The sequence below is a fragment of the Mobula hypostoma genome, chromosome 3 (genome assembly GCF_963921235.1).
Source record: "Mobula hypostoma chromosome 3, sMobHyp1.1, whole genome shotgun sequence".
NCBI lineage: Eukaryota > Metazoa > Chordata > Chondrichthyes > Myliobatiformes > Myliobatidae > Mobula > Mobula hypostoma.
This window is the reverse complement of record NC_086099.1, coordinates 64,490,530-64,509,159: the sequence shown is the minus strand read 5'-3', so window position 1 is coordinate 64,509,159 and position 18,630 is coordinate 64,490,530. Positions and strand designations below refer to the sequence as shown.

Here is an 18,630-nt window from a genome sequence, read left to right as displayed (position 1 = left end):
GGAATATCTAAACATAAAATGATACCGCTAGTCTCCAGTGTCAGTCAACTCAATAGTCCACTTTCTCAATAAGGCCGAATGCAAGCAGGCAGCGTAACATTGCTGTGTTTTGCTCAAGTCTCGACAAGTGCTACATTGAAAAGAAGGAAGTAAAATACTGCCATAATGAAATACTAATTAGCTGACACGTACGTATTCATGAGTGCAATTGCCAAATCTGCTGTGCTGCTGCTTCTATGGTTGTGACAAATATTCACTTTCTTCAGATCAAAAAAGGAAAATTACATGGGATCCAGCTATGCCTGTTTTGTAAAGTACATGGTAGAGTCCTTGTCTCACTCTGACAAACACCTTCTCCCTGGACCCCTTTTCCAGTACTCTATTGTTGCAGCCAACTACACTCATAAGGAATTCAAAATATTTATTCCTTATGCAGCCAACCTCTAACTTCCTGTATCTCTCTATCTCCATCTCAAGTGTCATATTAGAAGCAAACATCTATTACCAGCCCAGGGATTACTAAATTTACTTGCACTATACATCCTCTCACCCTGCTTCCTGTAAGGACTCTATTCCATATACCTCATTCCATTATATTTGCTCTGATATAAAATTTACTAAACAGTGTATCTATCATGCCTTCTGACAGGACTTCTTTCCTCAACATTGCTTCCCCTGGATTGCTGATAAATGCATTTCATCTATTTCTCACACCTCTCCTCTCACTTCTACTTACCAAGGACTGAACAAGAATAAGAGTTCTCTTGATCCAAAACTTCCATTTACAAGCCTCCACATTCAACAGTTGATCATTTATAATTTCTTCCTCTTTTCTTCCTCAGACATTTCAGCATTCTGGAGGGACTGTTCAACTTAGCCAGTTTCTCATCTCCACTAATCATATCCTTTTGCATAATACAAACTCAGGAGATGTCCTCTACTCTAACATCATCCTCCACACCATAAAGAGGTCCTTCTATTTGATCCAGTTGCACTACTTTCACTTAAAGAAAATTCCTGAAAAAATATACATTCTGTTGTCATTTTAATCGATGATTTGAATAATTGTAGAATCACATAATCAACAAAGTAACAGTAAGAACAAATTCATTTTGCTATGTATTATTAATTTAAATTCAATATTGAATGTTTCCAATATCAGCATTTGTTTATTTTCAATTTATGGATAACACATTGTGTATAATATAAATGTCTTCATGTTGTCACTTCCTCAGCTTTGTACATTGCCACATCTTCAGCAGGTGTTCAGAAAGATAGTGATAAGGAAAAGGAATTGTAGTTTAACTTGTATTGTAATGTTGATAGAGCCAAAGCACTTCATCATCTTGTACACACTTTCAATGTTAAGCAGGCTACCTATTCACAATTGCTGCTTAATTCAGATACCCAGACATCCATTCTTGATTTCCCATAGACAAATAACATTACAAAGTATCAATAAACACTGATGATAACATACAACAAAAGCCCCAGGGGAACAAGAAGCTGTTTATTAAATTACTGTCCATATGTCTAAATACTTATTAACCAAGATCTTACTAAGTTCATTATGCTGATGTGTGATAAAATGGACCGTTTTAAATAATTCCTGCAAATAGTCCTACAATTCCAAAACAATACCAGAACTTCTTTCCACTTTAATTAAAAAACAGTAATATATTGAAATATTTTTAACTTCAGGATTTGTTGACTTCTGACTTTTAGCTGAGCTATGTTAGGGAATATAACTTTAATTGAAAATTACAGGCTGTATATGGAATGAACACTAAACAACATCTTACGTTTATATGTCTTTATTATAAAAATTATGTAAAGCCATGGAGAAAAACTTTACTGAACAAAATGATATCCTGTAAATTGTGTACTCTGGTGTTTCCAGCCATTTTTCTGCATGCACCGGAGAATTATTAAATTGTGTCTCAAAAGTTTGTGCAAATAATTTTACTGTATCTGTATTGAAACATTGCAGAACATTCTGAGCTGGTCAACAGTCCTAGTGATGTATCAGCATTTAGTAAACCAGACAAGCCATAAGGAGGTGACACTTCCACCTTACAGTCAGAACCCTGGGGGTTGAACATAACTTCAAGTAGTTGGGTACATGACCCATGACATTTTTCCAAGGAGTTGTGTCTGCTTAGTGTCCTGTCTAGCATTTATTCTTTGCAGGCTGAGCTCTCTTCTTTGCTAAATTTACACATCAAGGATTGTGAAGTAAAGATCATTATTAACACTGGACTTTTCTCAAAAAGTTATTTTTCTTCAACAATCTGTCTAATAACATCTCCATTATAAAACAGTCTCTGTAATCACCACATTGCATTTCCGCTGGAATTCATGTAAGTTAGTAAGAACTATGAAGGAATCTTGGGCCTTCTTTCTTGAGAGCATTTTGGACAACAATTTCATACTTGATAGTTAGATTACTGCTACTTCCACCTGTTGTTTAGGTGGGATCCCAAAAGACAAGACAAAGAAATTCAAATAGTTGGTGCTGTTTTTTTTTCTGCCTTGAGCACCTGAAGATCACTTATTTCTAGAGTGAGATGTGACTCTGCCATTACCATGTTGAAATGCATCACTCTGGACATTTGACCAGCCAATTAAGTTAAGATCTACACTTGTGACAATGCACCACTTTAAGCACTCAACAAAAAAAATCTCAAGAACAAATGATCAAAAAAAAATCTTCCAGAGGAAATCTGGGAATGTGGAGGTGTGGTGGTAGTGGTAAGGAGTTGCCAACGTTTTGGGTCAAAACACTGCATCAGTACTCCAGATAATGTTGGGGGGTTGCTAGGGAAATTAGGTCATAGTTCTGAGGAGCGACTATGATTGACTATTTCATGAATAACTGTTTTCAGACTATTGTTCCTCTTCTAGGAGTGTTGTTTGAAGGAGAGCACTCCCCAGCCCAGTGCTAAGGACATGACATAGATCAATTCCCTAATATTTTTAACTTGCCCAGTCTCCTCAGGGAAGCACCCTCTACCTGATCACCCTCCCTGATCACCATAACCCCAACCCCTACCATTTGCCAAAACTCTGTTCTCCAGCAGCACAGGCATTTCTCATTCCATTTCCCCACATCAAGACTTTAATTTCTGGCTGCGCTAATCCTGATAATAGGCTGTCTCTCCCACCTGACTTCAAAAGACCTAGGCCTACCTAGTTCAGGGCCAGTGTATAAACCTGATGCCTTAGTCTTGGATGTGACTAAACTGAAAATCTGTAGAATGGTCTTTCAGCACATTTTTAATATCAATTTCTAGACAAGAATGTTATGGGAATTACATATTTGAATCGTATATTTCCTTAGACGGACTACTGATGAGGTTTAGCTGCTTCAAAATTATTGTTCAAGTATCCCAATTGGTTGAAAATCATTCAATTTCCCCTTATAAAGCTATTCAACAGCTTCAGCTCTGGCAAGATACTGCTTTGTTGCCATTTTCAGAGTCATTGAAATCTATGTACATGAATAATAAACTTTTTATAAAGAAAATATTGGTTAGATTAAAGTGATTTTATCAAATAAATCTAAAAGCCTTTTGTCGCCAATTCCAATCAGGTAGTATGTTTTAAGCACAAGAGATTCTGCAGATGCAGTGAATCCAGAGCGACACACACAAAATGCTACAGGAAATTAGCAGATCAGGCAGCATCTATGAATAAACAGCTGACAATTCAGGCTGAGACCCTTCAATAGGACTCATTGCTTTCTGACAAAAGAAGAGTTCCATAATTTAAAGATTGACTCATTGTTAGATCACAATCAGACAGTAACACACGACTGCATGAAACCTAGTTTTGCATCAGTAAATAGTATAAGCACAGAAGAAAATAATGTGGCCCTTCGACTCCCTGACAGCTCAGCTGCAAAAACACTGCAGCTGGGCCAGTCTCTGTGGATGAACTTGAGTTGTCACGATGATCTTTTCTGTTCTATATTATTATACAATGTAACTACATCCCAAACAAATTTATACTAAACATAGTCAGGTTAGCTAACTTTCCAGATGGATAGTATTGCTTTCATTATTGAAACAAAACTAGCTGGAAATGACTTGATGCTGTGGTGTGTTATCAGCCTAATTACTCCATGATGAACAAACCTTACCTCTCCTGTTGTCCACAAGTTAAATGTTGCATTTTAATGAACATTTTAAACATAGAAATGCACATAATCTGCATTCATCTCAAACAAATATATGAAAATAACTTTTCAAGTTCAATGTGTTCAGCCTATCAATGTCACTTAGTCAGAATTTAAACGTAGTGGTCAGTAACAAATATTTATCCCAATATAAATAAAGTAACATTTATTGTAAATAGCTCAGTGATATGACCAGAAGCATTTAACAGGTTAGAAAAAGGTTAGAAAGACTGTAAAACCTTATTTACCAAAGACAGTCCTTGCAGGTACTGATTCTCTGTTCAGCCAAAAGGACACTTGTGAGAGTATGACAGTCATGATGCACGGCAGATAGGTCTGGATCACAAAGTACCCAATTTTTCTCTTCAGGTGGAAATATGTTGTCATGACTTTATATTCACCTGCAGTGAAAAGTAGATTACAACTCGGATTGCAATAGAAACATAGACTAGTTTTGTTTGCTAGAATCTATACCAATCATTTACAATACGAACAAAATATAGACATAACCTACATCCCCCTTTGGTTAACTTAAAATGGCCAGTGAGAAAGGCTGAGTTTCTTTATCAGTAGATATGCTTCTAGTTTTTGTTCCCTGAGCTGACATTTAGAATAAGCAGATCCAAACTTCAATACATGTACGAAAGCAAATATTAGAAAGCAACTACCCTCTGAGATCTAGGAACATAAAATCATTTAATTGGATCTGTATGTTCTTGGTTTACAGCAGTGAAACCTAAATATTTTCAATGTCAACTGATAAATTCACTAATTTACAGATATTCAGCATGGGTAACAAGATAAATCGATTTCCTCAGAGCCCTCTGTAGATCTTTCCCATCAATCTGACAGAAGTGCCGACAGAGATACTCCCTGAGACATTCAATCACTTCACACAAGTTTTATAAACTATGCAAATAGGGTGTAAAATCAATTGGTAAATGTAACTTGGACATCACAGTGCCTCACGCCACACTTGGCATTTGTTTGTGATGTTGTGTGTACCTACATGAAATAAAGAGTGTCCAATGTCAATTCATTTGTTAAAGCTGACACCTCCCCTGAAAAACTGACTCAGTACATGTAACTAGACAGGGTAACACATGGGAAAGCAGGTCATTATAGCAGCTGCAATAGCTAACTGGTGGTTTACTGGAGAATGGTTTGCAACTGAGCTCTAGGTCAGTAACAAGACCTTTTGAGCAAGAGAAACATAAGAACTTTCTGAACAGTGCAATAAAGAAGGCTGCCTATTGTTAACCCTGAAAAATTGAGACACTGTCGTTGCTCTATTGTCCCTTCAGCACAATTAGATAGAACATAGAACACAGATGGAAGAGAGTAGATAGTGGTAAAGGTCTCCTTGAGGTGAAGGTCATAGCAGAGGATAGGAATAGCTCTGGTCAGGAGGAACTGTTCCTATAAAGTCTTTCTGGAGTCAGCCTCCTGATTCCAAATGTTATCGAGGGACTATGGATCGCAAAGCTTATCTTTACGTAACACATCACCTTCTACAGATAGTGCCTGTACTCCACAGTCCGTAGAGATGAATGTCGTTATCACCTTGATCTTTTAGACCCAGATCATTCCAGAATATGATGGAATTGTTATCAAATTTCACACTGAATCACATCAAAGATGTTTTCTTCAAAATGAGTATGAAATTCAGAAGGAAATGGGTGTGATGACTGCACCCAAGAGTCTCTCGGGGCTCCATTTGCAAAACAAATGCTATTGTTTCCTGAATCTCCAAGTAGTGACATTGCCATACACACATGAACCTCCTATATAGCAAGTTCAATATGTGACAGCCCATTGTGCTTTATGAGCAAATAACGCTTAATGGTAAGTGCTATCTCTTCTATCCTTAGCTCCTCAAACTAGACTGGACTCTTATTCATGAGGTAGAACATAATTATATATGTAGAATGATGACGGGATACGTAAAATTGGACTCTGTTGTACAGACATTGTAAGGACATGGACCTTATCATTTACACTGCAGCGAGGGGTAGAAAAGGGGAAGGAAGTGAGAAAGGGGTTAATTGAGATGATGCATCCTGTAAGACTACATCTTAATGCCTTCAGATAGACTTGAGAAATCACACTAATTCAGTCAATGAAAGAAGTTAATTATTTTTAAATTCTTTATATATTGAAATATTCATGCAATAGATTTAAATACATAACAAAAACTTGGGATTTGTGCTTAACAAAATTAAACATGAAATGCAAAACTATCATGTTCGCCCTCCTTCATCCTAGCTTCCTTCCATTGTCTGGTTTCATTTTAACTTGCCTTATTATATAGTCCAATATTTGCAGAAATCCACATTTTTCAGTCAATCTCACACAGTGACCATATCAGATTCCAGTACTTTCAAAGTCAGCACTGCTGCGAAACGTCACATCAATAACAATGCAGTTGTAGAAACGTATTTTTAACTAGATTTTAGTTGCTTTCAATCAGATCAAATTGAGGGTAGACACCAACTGGATTCAGTCATTAATGTTAATTTAAACAAAGCTGTTGCGTATATGCTTTTCATCAAATGAGCAAATAATTACTATCAGCATCACAATTCAATTTCTTTTCCTGTAGATTTTTTGAGATTGTAATTCTAAAAACTCTCTATGCAGATCAGTTCCAGATGACATATCCTGTTATTCCAAAGACACAAAGAGTTACAAATGCCATAATAATACTAAACACCTACTCACAATTATGTACAAATTAAAAATCAGTGCCTTTCACTCAACTCATTACTGCTATTTACTAATTGTTAGCACATAATCCTTTAAGATGTAAGTGATTATACTCTGATATGTAAATAAACAGAACCGAAGAAGTGAATCAGCTGCAAAGCCCATTTAAGAGTCCTTTGACATTTATAAAGCAGCATCTGTCAATTTGGACTTGTAAAGCAGAGGTTATGGTACATATACTGTAGTCTATACCTGCTAATTAAAGTACATGTAAAGAGCTTTTCTGTATATTTGGCAGTTGCAGAAACAGGAGCGATATAGATTCCACGAAACCAAATAAATGCTGCGAACTATTAGGCAACAATTAGTATGATCCACTACTATTCACAGCTGACTTGGAAGAACAATCAATCCCATCATTTATACCTCTCCTTTGCTTAATAAAACCAAGCTTTCTTAAGTCTGGAGGGGAACATGTAATGAGCGTTTGATGGTTCTGGACCTGTATTCGCTGGAGTTTAGAAGAATTAAGGGGAGAATTATGGGGTGGATCTCATTGAGACATTGATTATTGAAATATTAGGATAGAGTGGACATAGGGAGGATGCTTCCTCTTGTGGGAGAGTCGAGGACCAGAGGGCACAGCCTCAGAATAAAAGGATGTCCCTTTAGAACAGAGATGAAGACGAATTTATTTAGCCAAAGGGTGGTGAATCTATGGATTTTGTTGTCACAGCCAGCCGTGGAGGCCAAGTTATTGGGTGTATTTAAAGCAGAGGTTGATAGGTTCTTAATTTGTAAGGGCATCAAAGGTTACATAGAGAAGACAAGAGAATAGGATGAGAGGATTAATAGGTCAGCCATAACAATTTTGATGATAGAATTGATGGCTTTGTGTCCAGGTTTGCAGATAATACAAAAGTAGGTGGAGGGTCAGGTAATGTTGAGGAAGCAGAGAATCTGTAGAATGACTAGGACAGATTGGGAGAATGGGCAAAGAAATGGCAGATGATGGCAGGCATGAGGGGCTGGATGGCATAATTCTGCTCCTACATTTTATGGGTCTTATGGTCTAACTACCAAAGTGTTTGTGTGTGTATGTAATATATAAATTGAAGTTCTTCCTAATAATTATAAAATAGGTACACAAATTCTTCTTATGCTCTGATAATGAAAAAGAATATATGACCTTGGCAATAACATTGTCCCTTGACACTGACCTGAAAAGTACTCCATTTTTGCCATGATCAATTTTTTTTGCAATTCTTTTTGCAATTATCTTCTAAATAATCACACTCAGATAGCTGGACTACACAGAAACGAAGCAGTTTTAATACTTCACAGGCCAGGCAGCCTACTGGGAAGTTCATTAAAAAAAAATAATAAAAGCTTTTTCATTGCAAGAGGTCTCCTCTATTTTTGGGAAGCATTGGGGATAGGATTTCAAGCTGCCCAAGTATCATGGTAAATAGAAGCTATACATAATCTATTGTAATGATGTAGATTAAATGATAATAATTGTTATTAACCTTGATTGTAAACCCTAAGAGGTAAATTCACTTGAGTAATAAATATGGAGTATCAGGTTTTCAGAATTCTGTGAGAAGTGGATGAGGTGGGAGCATGCTAACCTTGTCTGCCTTACATGGCCAAATCTCTCCGCTGAAATTGTGGCTGCTTCATTATTAATAACTTCCCAAACATATGGCACAATAGACAAGGAATTCCACAGACTATTCATCCAGGAGCTCATGAGATGTCTGTTGAATTCCAGTATGGCATGACTTCTAAAGACACAAATGAACAAGGGATCAATGTTCCTTCAATTTGGTGTCACATCGAAGAGAGGGGTGCGTGGAAAGTTTACATGTACTCGTCCATTAGAAATTACAAAAAGATCCAAAAGAGCTGGAATTTCGAAAGAAACATGCTCCACTATAAATTTCTACTATCATTGCTGCAGCAAGAATAATTAAAATTCTAAATAAACTGCGATCTCTGGTAATAAATGTGTTCCCTGAATGGTTACTACAGGTTCCTAACAACATTCAGGATTTTAGTGACGTCATTTTCATGACTTCTAGTACACGCAAATAAAAGAGATTCTGTAACGGTCAGCATTATTTTCTACAATGCTAGCTACAAACCTGTACTGGACCGAATAAGCTCTTCTCCTACAGTCTGTCCTAGTAAATCATACTGGTTTAAGCGAGAACCATCTTCTGCAACGACCACAGATTTTCCTGGTCCATCAGTCCAATTGTAATTCACCTCTGTGCGGGTATAGGCATCTGCAAATACAATGAAAGAAAGCTTTAACAGAGATTACTGTCTTTGGCTTAAATGCCACTCCACATCTCTACTTCCCATCCTTGCAGACCTATGCATAAATACTGCCTACCACAGTAATGAGAGCAGAAGGTAGATATTTTACTTGTTTCAATGAAATTACTCCCAATAAATACCTTATTTCCATTAAATGTGACTTAATACATTTATAAATAAAAGCACCTTTAACCTAAGAAGCATTATTACTGTACTCAGATTCATAACTGGAGACCAGTATTAGCCCTCACTGCAATTACATGAATAGACAGTTGTGGTGGATTCATAAGCAAACTTAATGTCTGTTCTTTCCTGTTCTGATATTCCTCAAGGATTCTCCAGGTCTCCTACCACTTCACTTACCTAAGAAATATGGTCTGGCATGTTCAGGACTGTAGACCATTTCCACTAGGACACTGCTTGCATTTAAATCATTAGAAAACAAATTGGCTGATACTTGTTCTGCAACTTTGCAACAGTTTAGATTATACAGATCACTTAGAGATAAGGAAATCCTTTTCCCTCAATACTCTGATGGCAATATTAAGGCATGGGAGTGTATACTTATGGAAAATTAGGAAAAAGGTATGAGATATATACAGTACTATACAAAATTCTCAGATATAAACTCTCCAGTCCTGATACTCCCCAAGAATTCTATGCTTCCTGCACTTAACTCACAAGAACAAATTGCCCAGAGTTTCAAATCTCTTGAAGTTACCATAGGAAAGTGGGAAAATTCCGATTATAACTTTCACTTCTGCATGTTTAAGTCAATTGCTTACCAGAATTTTTTATTCGTTGCCTTGTGTCACTTTGCCTCAGCAACAAAGCGTCTGAGGTGGAGTGTAGCAAAGTGAAAGCAGAGTAAAACTTCCTTTGATATGGTTCAAATTAATTTCTTGGAACCATATCAAAAAAGAGAAAAAATCTGCAGTTGGTAGAATTATTAAAACAAAACAGGAAGTGCGAGAAACACTCAGGTCCAAATTCAAAATGACTGTAAACATTAAATCTGTTTCTCTAAGGTAGTGGTCGCCAACCAGTTGATCACGATCGACCGGTCGATCTTTGAGACTTTCCCAGTAGATCCCGAAATAAATGAAAAATAAATACACAAATACTGTTGTAATGTGAACATTATAAAAATAAGTAATACTAATTAGGATAATGGTAATATAGCAATACAGTGCGCATGTGTGTAGCTCCCCTGCCAGGCACCATGGTAGAAAAGACCGGAAGTAAAACCCCACAACGCGGAAGCAACCTCTTTTTACAAACAGCTTTCCGTAGTGGGAGTATTGCTATATTATCATTATCCTAATTTGTATTAACTTATCTTTATAATACTCACATTACAACACTTCTCTCCCTTTAAATTCCAACATTCCCCAAATGCAAATAACTGGGAAACAAAAAACAGTGGTGTCATTATCTTGCGTACCTCTGAAATTTATACTAGTGTCTCAGTAACAGTTTACCAATACAAAACACCTGAAAAACGTGGCAGATTCAACATTCAGTTTAACAAAGGAAACTGTCCATTCAAATATTCAGTCTGTCAGGAGGTTTGTGAGGGTGCTGTGCTGCAACAGATGAAAATTATGAAATCTAAGTACAGGAGCTGTCTTACTGACAGACACCTCACAGACTGTCTCAAACTGTCTTGTCTGTAGTTATGAGCCAAATTTCAGGGAACTAGCAGAAAGTATTCAGCTCTAGTCATCACACTGAGTGCAACAGTCAATTTTTACTCATTTATTTTTCGTGTTGAAATAAAATTAAATAATGAAATACAGAATTAAAGGTGTTGTAATGTGAGCATTATAAAAATAAGTAATACTAATTATGATAATGGTAATATAGCAATATTCCCGCTACGGAAAGCTGATTGGAAAGAGAGGTTGTTTCCGGGTTGTGGGGTTTTATTTCCGGTCTTTTCTGCCCGGTGTGCATGCGTGTGACTAACCGATTTAGCAGGTCGATCGTGCCTTTCACTAAGGCTGAGGCAGGGGATCTTGGGCTTAAAAAGGTTAGCGACCACTACTCTAAGGCAAACACCCAAACCAAGCTAATTTGCTCACATCTGCCATTTTATGGCCTTCAAATTTCTTTTATATTCTGAGCAGGTATGTATTGTGAGCAGGACCCAATTAAGATAAGGGAATTGGATCTGAAGTGCAGTTAAAAAAGACAAAAGTTCATGTCTCATAAGGGCATGCTACTGGTCATTCAGTTTTCTTTTTGTAATTTATAAATTAGCTTGCTGGAAGTTCGGGAGATTGAGAACATCCAAAATATGTTTTATGTTGGGTACCTGATGGCTGTCACTCTCTGGGACATTTGAGCCAATCTTAAAACATATGAAGAATTAATATTAGTGGGGAGCACACGCACATCTAGACTGACTCCTGCAGGAGAAATATCTGCCTGCATTGCCTGCATACTAATAGATGTGAATATCAGTCAGCCAAACTCCAAGTTGGCAATAGACAATTAATCTTTTGTGAAAAGCATACATGAAGGAATGCTGGAATTTTCAAAAAAGATTGTAATACATATAGATGTACATTGGGACATTGGGTATATTCTATAAAGTAGAAAATAGATGGACTGCCAGAAACTTGCAGAGAAAATAATCCAATGGAATAATTTTCTAAAGTGGAAATATATTAAACAGCTATTTAAAGGAAAATGAGAAGTGATGACTATTTGTGATCCGCTGAGCAAAAGATTGATTTATTCCCTTGTATACATCTGTTTGTAGTGCTTCTTATGCATACAAAACACGTCTCATAAATAACGTGTTATTTTTGTGAACTGTATTTTTATAATCAGATGGCTGCACACCACTTCTGGAAGCTGTAATATTCAGAATATTTATGAGCTTCTCTGCGTGATGGATCGACAGTGACGACAGTCATGTTAAAACTGCAAGATTCTAATACTATTGCCGTCAAACATCTAAAAGCAACGGTTCTAAAAGAGACTTGCAGGAAAGATGGGTGAGGGGTGGTAAACAGACAAACTCTCAAAATGGTAGGAGAAGCTTAAATTATATTACAATAGTAACAGCTTGGTGATTTTCCAATGCAGATTTAAAGCAATATGCCCTGCAAATATAACTATTACGCTCAATCTTCATTTCTATTTCAGGCATCACAAAGATACTGACAAAAAGCATGCTTTTATTGTGCCTTTGTTGTGATTCACAGGATAACTCTAAAACAACAGACATTTAATTCACTATGACATAAGATTATGTCTTCAAACGTTTTCAGGTAGCCTTCTCATACAGTGGATCCAAAAATCATTGCACATGCAGTGGAGTGGGAATTCTCTTCGCCACCGATCTCTACAAAAGAACAGATCAGTATGTCTAGGATCATGGTAAGTTCAGCCATTTAAACTGCTGCCGGCTGGAATCTATACTGGCTCAGGCACTACTTTGGCATCTACAAATATTTTGGCACAAACAATGCCACCAGTTACATAACACCCCAGTACCAGCTCTGAGTACAAATCCTGCTGCTACATAGCAAATTCCTCCAGATGAGCAATATCTAAGTACTCATTCCGAGGGTCTTTTGCAGACATGATCCAAATTAATTTGCATTTCCCTCCATGGCTTCAAATCTTTCACAACACATCAAGTGATGTTGATCTTAAGGTTAAACATTAGTCAGATCCACAAACGTGATCTTTTATTTTCACCTGGGGAGGCAGGAAAAGCATCAGGTTAACACTTGTTGAAACTGAGGCAGATCAAAACTCTCTGTTTGCCCGAGAACACCAGTTAAAATTTTATGCACAATTCTCTGTTCCTCTCTCTGCTCCTGCCAATGTCACCGCAGGGCATGAGTCGCTACTCTTGGCAATTGGGCGGCCAATAATCTTTTTAAGGTATCAGACTTTTTGGTACGAAAGGAAAATTAGCTATGTGGAGTGACCTTGATACAAGACATCCATTTTACTGTACAGCTATGGCTGTGAGGACTTAGCTGGGTATCCCCAGGACTTTTTGTAGGAGCAGCTATTTGTAGACAGGCTCTTCAGTGCATACTAACCAAGAGGAATATTATTGAAATTGATTTATTATTGCAACATGTACCGAGGTACAGTGAAAAGCTTGACTTGCATACTGTTTGTAGAGATGAATTCATTACACAGTACATTGAAGTAGTACAAGGTAAAACAATAAGTGCAGAATAAATGTAACAGCTACAGAGAAAGTGCAGTGCAGGCATACAATAAGGTGCAAGGCCATAATGAGGTATATTGTGAGGATAAGAATCCATCTTATCATACAAGGGAATCATTTAATAGTCTTATAACAATGAGGAAAAGCTGTCCTTGAGTCTGATGGTATACTCTATGCTTTCAGGCTTTTGTACTGAAATTGGAAATGGTTTATAATATCACATGTAGCAAGATATCAGACATCCCACCTCTCCGGGAAGTTCTGGGAGTCTCCCGCATATTGATAGTGGCTCCCTGACGCCTGGAAATTATATACAATATCCCAGAAATCGATTTTTTTAGACGGAGAGGGAGAGGGAGAGCGAGCATCCTGATTGGTCTCTCTTCATGCTAACAGTGGTCCCCAACCATGAGGAAACAATATAATTTGGCGATATGAAACAATATGAGTCAGCTGCACCTTTTCTCATTCCCTGTCACGTACTGTTGAACTTGAACGCACGCGAGGTCATTACCCACGTGTCATCCATGTCAGCGCAGGAAGAAGATCAACTCCTCGAGCTTGCAAATGATGGTGAGCTGAAAAGTATTTTTGACATGACATCTTTGCCGGCATTCTGAATCAAAGTCAAAGCTGAATATCCTGAGATAGCCACAAAAGTACTGAAAACGTTGCTTCCATTTCCAACATCATATCTCTGCAAAGTGGAGTTTTCTGCAATGAATGCAACGAAAACTAAATTGCGGAATAGACTGGACATAAGGAATCCCCTTTGAGTATCGCTGTCTCCCATTACCCCTCGAGGGGACTGCCTTGTTGCAGGGAAACAAGCCCAGGGCTCCCAATGATTCAGCGATATTGGTGTGTTGCAATGATTTTATATGTACATACGAGGAAAATATATGTGTGTTAATGTCCAAGCATTACTTAAAATGTTATGATGCTATTGACTTACAAGTGACTTATAATTGACTTATCACTATATTCATGTGAGGAAATTATGCGCTGTGTGTTTAATATTAAATTCGTTAGATAAACCCTTTTAGAAACGAAATTGAGTGTATTAGCCACTTATAAGTGACTTATAGTTGACTTATCACCGCTATTCCGGTCATGATTAACACGACCCCCCCGCCGGTCGACTCCGGTCCGCAAGAATATTGTCAATATCAAACCGATCAGTGGTGCAAAAATATTGGGGACTCCTGCTAAGTAGACCTATCAGTTTTCTCTGTGGGCGGGCTTTACAGACCTCAAAAATAATGACAGTGTCGCTCACTGCACTGTTTGCAACAGTGACTTTTCTATTGCCCATAGTGGGTTAAAATGTAAAAGACATGTTGAGGTGAGATTAACAGGTGTCATTCGTTCATTAGCATAGCTAAGGTTATTTAAACTAGCTGGCTGGCTGCTAAGGAGCTACAGTATTGATGTCCTACATGATGAGGCCAAACTCTCTGTAGACTTGTATGGGGTTGCGGGGGCCGGGGGTGCTACTTCCCTGAAATGAGTTTTTGCAGGATGGGATGTCTGAGATATAGTGAATAGCTATGGAGAAAGGTGTGGCTGCAGATCCTTAGAAAAGATAACTCAGCTCCCCTTGTATTCTACCTGAGGTCTAAGGCCTACCCTGTAGATTCAGAACTGGATTAGACCTGCTCGAACGACTAGATTGGTCCTGTGATCTAGGATCCAAGATCGGTATGAGGCCTGAGAACAAAATGGGATCAAACGGAGCTTGGGAACTTATACTAGGCCTGGGTTCTGGATCCAGGGCCTGGTCTGAGCTGTGACCAACAAGCAAAGGATCATGGAACCATTGAGTAATACAGTTCAGAAACAGATCCTTTGGCCCACAGCTGTTTTCTAAGTATTTCTTGAACATTATGAGTGTTTACCTTCTCGGTCAAAAACGATTCATCCTCAGATCTCCTCAAAACCTCTTATCCATTACTTTCAAACTTGCCACTGGTTTTAGACACAGCCTGATTGTCCGGTTTCTATTCAGTTTTAGATGAACATCCTAGTCTAGACCAAAGGGAGCTACACTGATGGGCACAGATCTGTCACAGTACAATACGGATACAGTCCTGGTCACTGTCTGGGTGGGGTCTTGAACAATTGACAGAAATTGTCAATGTACAACATGGGCATATTACTGATGGTGCAGCTTTTTACTGAATAGCAGTGAGAAATGTATTTGTACGTACAGGCTTGTCACGTGTAACATTGAGATAGAGGTCTACCACTGTACCACACTTGAACAATACTGAGAGACTCAAGTCTGTCACTAAAACACTGGAATATTGTACTGGTGGATACAGATCTTGCACCATACAGCACTGACAGGTTGTATGGATGGGCAGAGACAAGTAATGGATGTACAGCAGCGTTGGCAGCGTTTGCATGCTGTTACGTCCCGATGAGGCGAATCCTGGGCCAACTGACTCAAGTGTTCAGTAACATCTTTAACCTCTCAATGTTGCTTCAGAAATACAACAATTGTACTGATGCCCAAAAAGCATAGGGTGAGCTACCTCAATGACTACAGTTGGTATCACTCACACCTATCATAATGCAATGCTTCGAGAAGTCGTTTACGGCTCAAATTGATTCCTCCCCGAACAAGGACCTGGACCTGCTGCGATTTGTCTACCGCCACACCTGATCTACAGCAGACCCATTCTTGATGGCGCTCCACTTGGCCTTGGACCAAATGGACAACACTCATACATACCTCAGGATACTGTTTATTGATGACAGCTCAGCATTCAATACCATCACCTCCTCAGTACTAATCACTACTGCTACTACTACATCGATCCAGGCCAAGGGGGCCAGCATCGGGCACGATGAACCACTCTCCACTTCTCCATCTCCCTCATCAGTGTGTTCAGTTCATCTACATTAGCCACGCTGCTGTCTTCTAGGAGCGTGTTGACCATAGTCTTGGGAGGGCGCCCAGGGTTCATCCTCCCATGCTTGGGTTCCCATATGATGACTAGGCTGGCAGGTAGCTCAGGGTGGCATAGACAGTGCCCCACTAGTTGCAGTCTTCTCGCCTCGATTTTAGTGGAGAGCATCGGTAGGTTGTTATAGAGCTCAAAGTTCATCATGTGCTGTTGCCAACTCACATCAAGAGCCTAATCAACAAACTTCTAAACCTGAGCCTCTGTAACTGGATTCTTGACCTCCTCATTGAGAGATGACAGTCAGTATCAATCAGTAATAACATTTCCTCCTCACTGACAATCAATATAGGCGTACCTCAAGAAACGTGCATAGCTACTGCTCTGTTCTTTCTACAAACGCATGGCTATGTGCCTAAGCAAACTTCAAACACCATTTATAAATTCCCAGATGACACCAATGTTGGTAAAATCTCGGATGGCAAAAGGGATGAGATTTGTCGGTTGATTGGTATTATAATAACCTCACACTCATTGTCAACAGGACCAAGGCATTGATTGTGGGCTTCAGGAAGAGAAAGTCAGGAGAATACCATCCAATTCATATTAATAGATCAGTGATGAAAAGAGCGAGCAGCTTCAAGTTACTGACAATCAACATCTCTATCCAGGGTGCATCATATACTTCATTGGTATATTCCCAAAAACTCTTGTAAATTTCTATAAACGTACAGTGGAGAGCATTCCAATTGGTTGCATCACAGCCTCGTACAGAGTTTCCAATGTTATGGCCATAATGAATCTGACTGAGTTTACAACCCTCAGGAAGCTGCAGAGGATTGTAAACTCAGTCAGATTCATTATGGCCATAACCCTCTCCACCATCGAGGATATCTTCAAGAGGTGGTACTTCAAGAAGGCAGCATCGATCATTATGGACCCTCACCATCTGGGTAATTCATGGTGATTTTATGTTTTTGCATTTTACTGGTGTCGCAAAACAACAAATTTCAGATCATATAAAACAGTGATAATAAACCTGATTCTGATGTGCATTCTGCAGGCGCTAGCTACAATTTCTAAGGAACTGATTGGCCCATTAGCTCCAATAAACTGTTAGATTCTTTTGTTAACCATCTTTGCTACAACCTACCTCTTATTTTTTTTCTCTTATTCAAGAAAAGCATGTCTACTTGCTAAAGCTAACACCAAGAAACACGTGGTTATAAAGGAGAAGATGCATCCAGCTCTCTGACTTGAGGGAATGGGAAAGATTGAACCACTCAAAACCTAGCTGTTATGTGTATTTTTGGTGTTAACACCGTAGTTGACCTCTGAGTGTAATAGCCTACAGTTTGGGCACTGCAATGCTTTCAACAAATGATCAAACTCAGGTTGATCTTGTGCTTCAAACTGTGGTTATAATTTCAGTCACATTAAATTTCCATCGCAACCTAAAGCCATCAACTGCTTGGCTGCAAAAGACTAAATGCACAGATCTGTACAACTGAAAACAAAAAATAAAGACAGATGCTGAGAATGTAAAATTGCACGAGGAATTCTGAAAACACTGAGTAGCTTAAGCAGCATCTGTGGAAAGAGAAACAGACAGCATTTTAAGTTGAAGATCCTTCATCAAATGAAAGGTAACCAATCTGAACTGGTGACTCTATTTTTCTCTCCACTGATGCTGCCTGACCTGGTGAGTATTCCCAGCAGATTCTGTTTTAATACATGAGGTGTAGATCTCAAATAATTCTGTTCTCCATAAAATTGATCACAAAGCTCTGCTAGACATTGAAGAAAAGGTTCATCAACTGTTAATAACATTGAGCTTACACAGTAAATTCCAGTTTAAAGAGTAGAGAGACTTGTCACAAGCAATATAAAGCCATAGCAGTGTGAAGCTCCTTCTGCTCATCTACTCAACCCCTGTCCAAAATCAACTAGAATAAACACCTGATCAGCAGAACAAGGGGATAAATTAAGGACAGGCCATGTACCTGATAGGCACAGGGCTAATGGGATTGAAAAAAATGTCCTTTGTGCAAGTAAAGCATGAATAGAAGGTTCGACAAAATCTTCAATCAAAAATGGGTTGGAGGACAGAAAAGGTTGCAACTTTGTTTCTGGAGTTTGGGTGAGGAACACATAGGATCTTGGAGAACTATTTGGACACTATAAAGTGGGAGGCACATTGACACACCTGGTAGATACTGCCTCAAATATTAGATGATTGGGTCAATGCTAAGCTTGTGTCCTGTCTGTGCGAAGTCTGCATATTTTTGCTGTGACCATGTGGGTTTCCTCTA

At 38.5% G+C, this 18,630-nt stretch overlaps 1 protein-coding gene across 4 annotated transcripts in view; it reads right to left on the bottom strand.

Annotated features, from left to right (window-relative positions):
* The window catches only part of gabra2a (gamma-aminobutyric acid type A receptor subunit alpha2a), a 241,636-nt gene that overhangs the window by 39,041 nt on the left and 183,965 nt on the right, over nt 1–18,630 (bottom strand). For all 4 annotated transcript variants that reach the window (XM_063043210.1, XM_063043208.1, XM_063043209.1 and 1 more), the window contains exons 7-8: nt 9,031–9,174; nt 4,426–4,578 (exon numbers count right to left, since the gene is read on the bottom strand). In XM_063043210.1, coding sequence (XP_062899280.1) covers nt 4,426–4,578; nt 9,031–9,174 — 297 coding nt within the window. The remainder of the gene's footprint in view (nt 1–4,425; nt 4,579–9,030; nt 9,175–18,630) is intronic.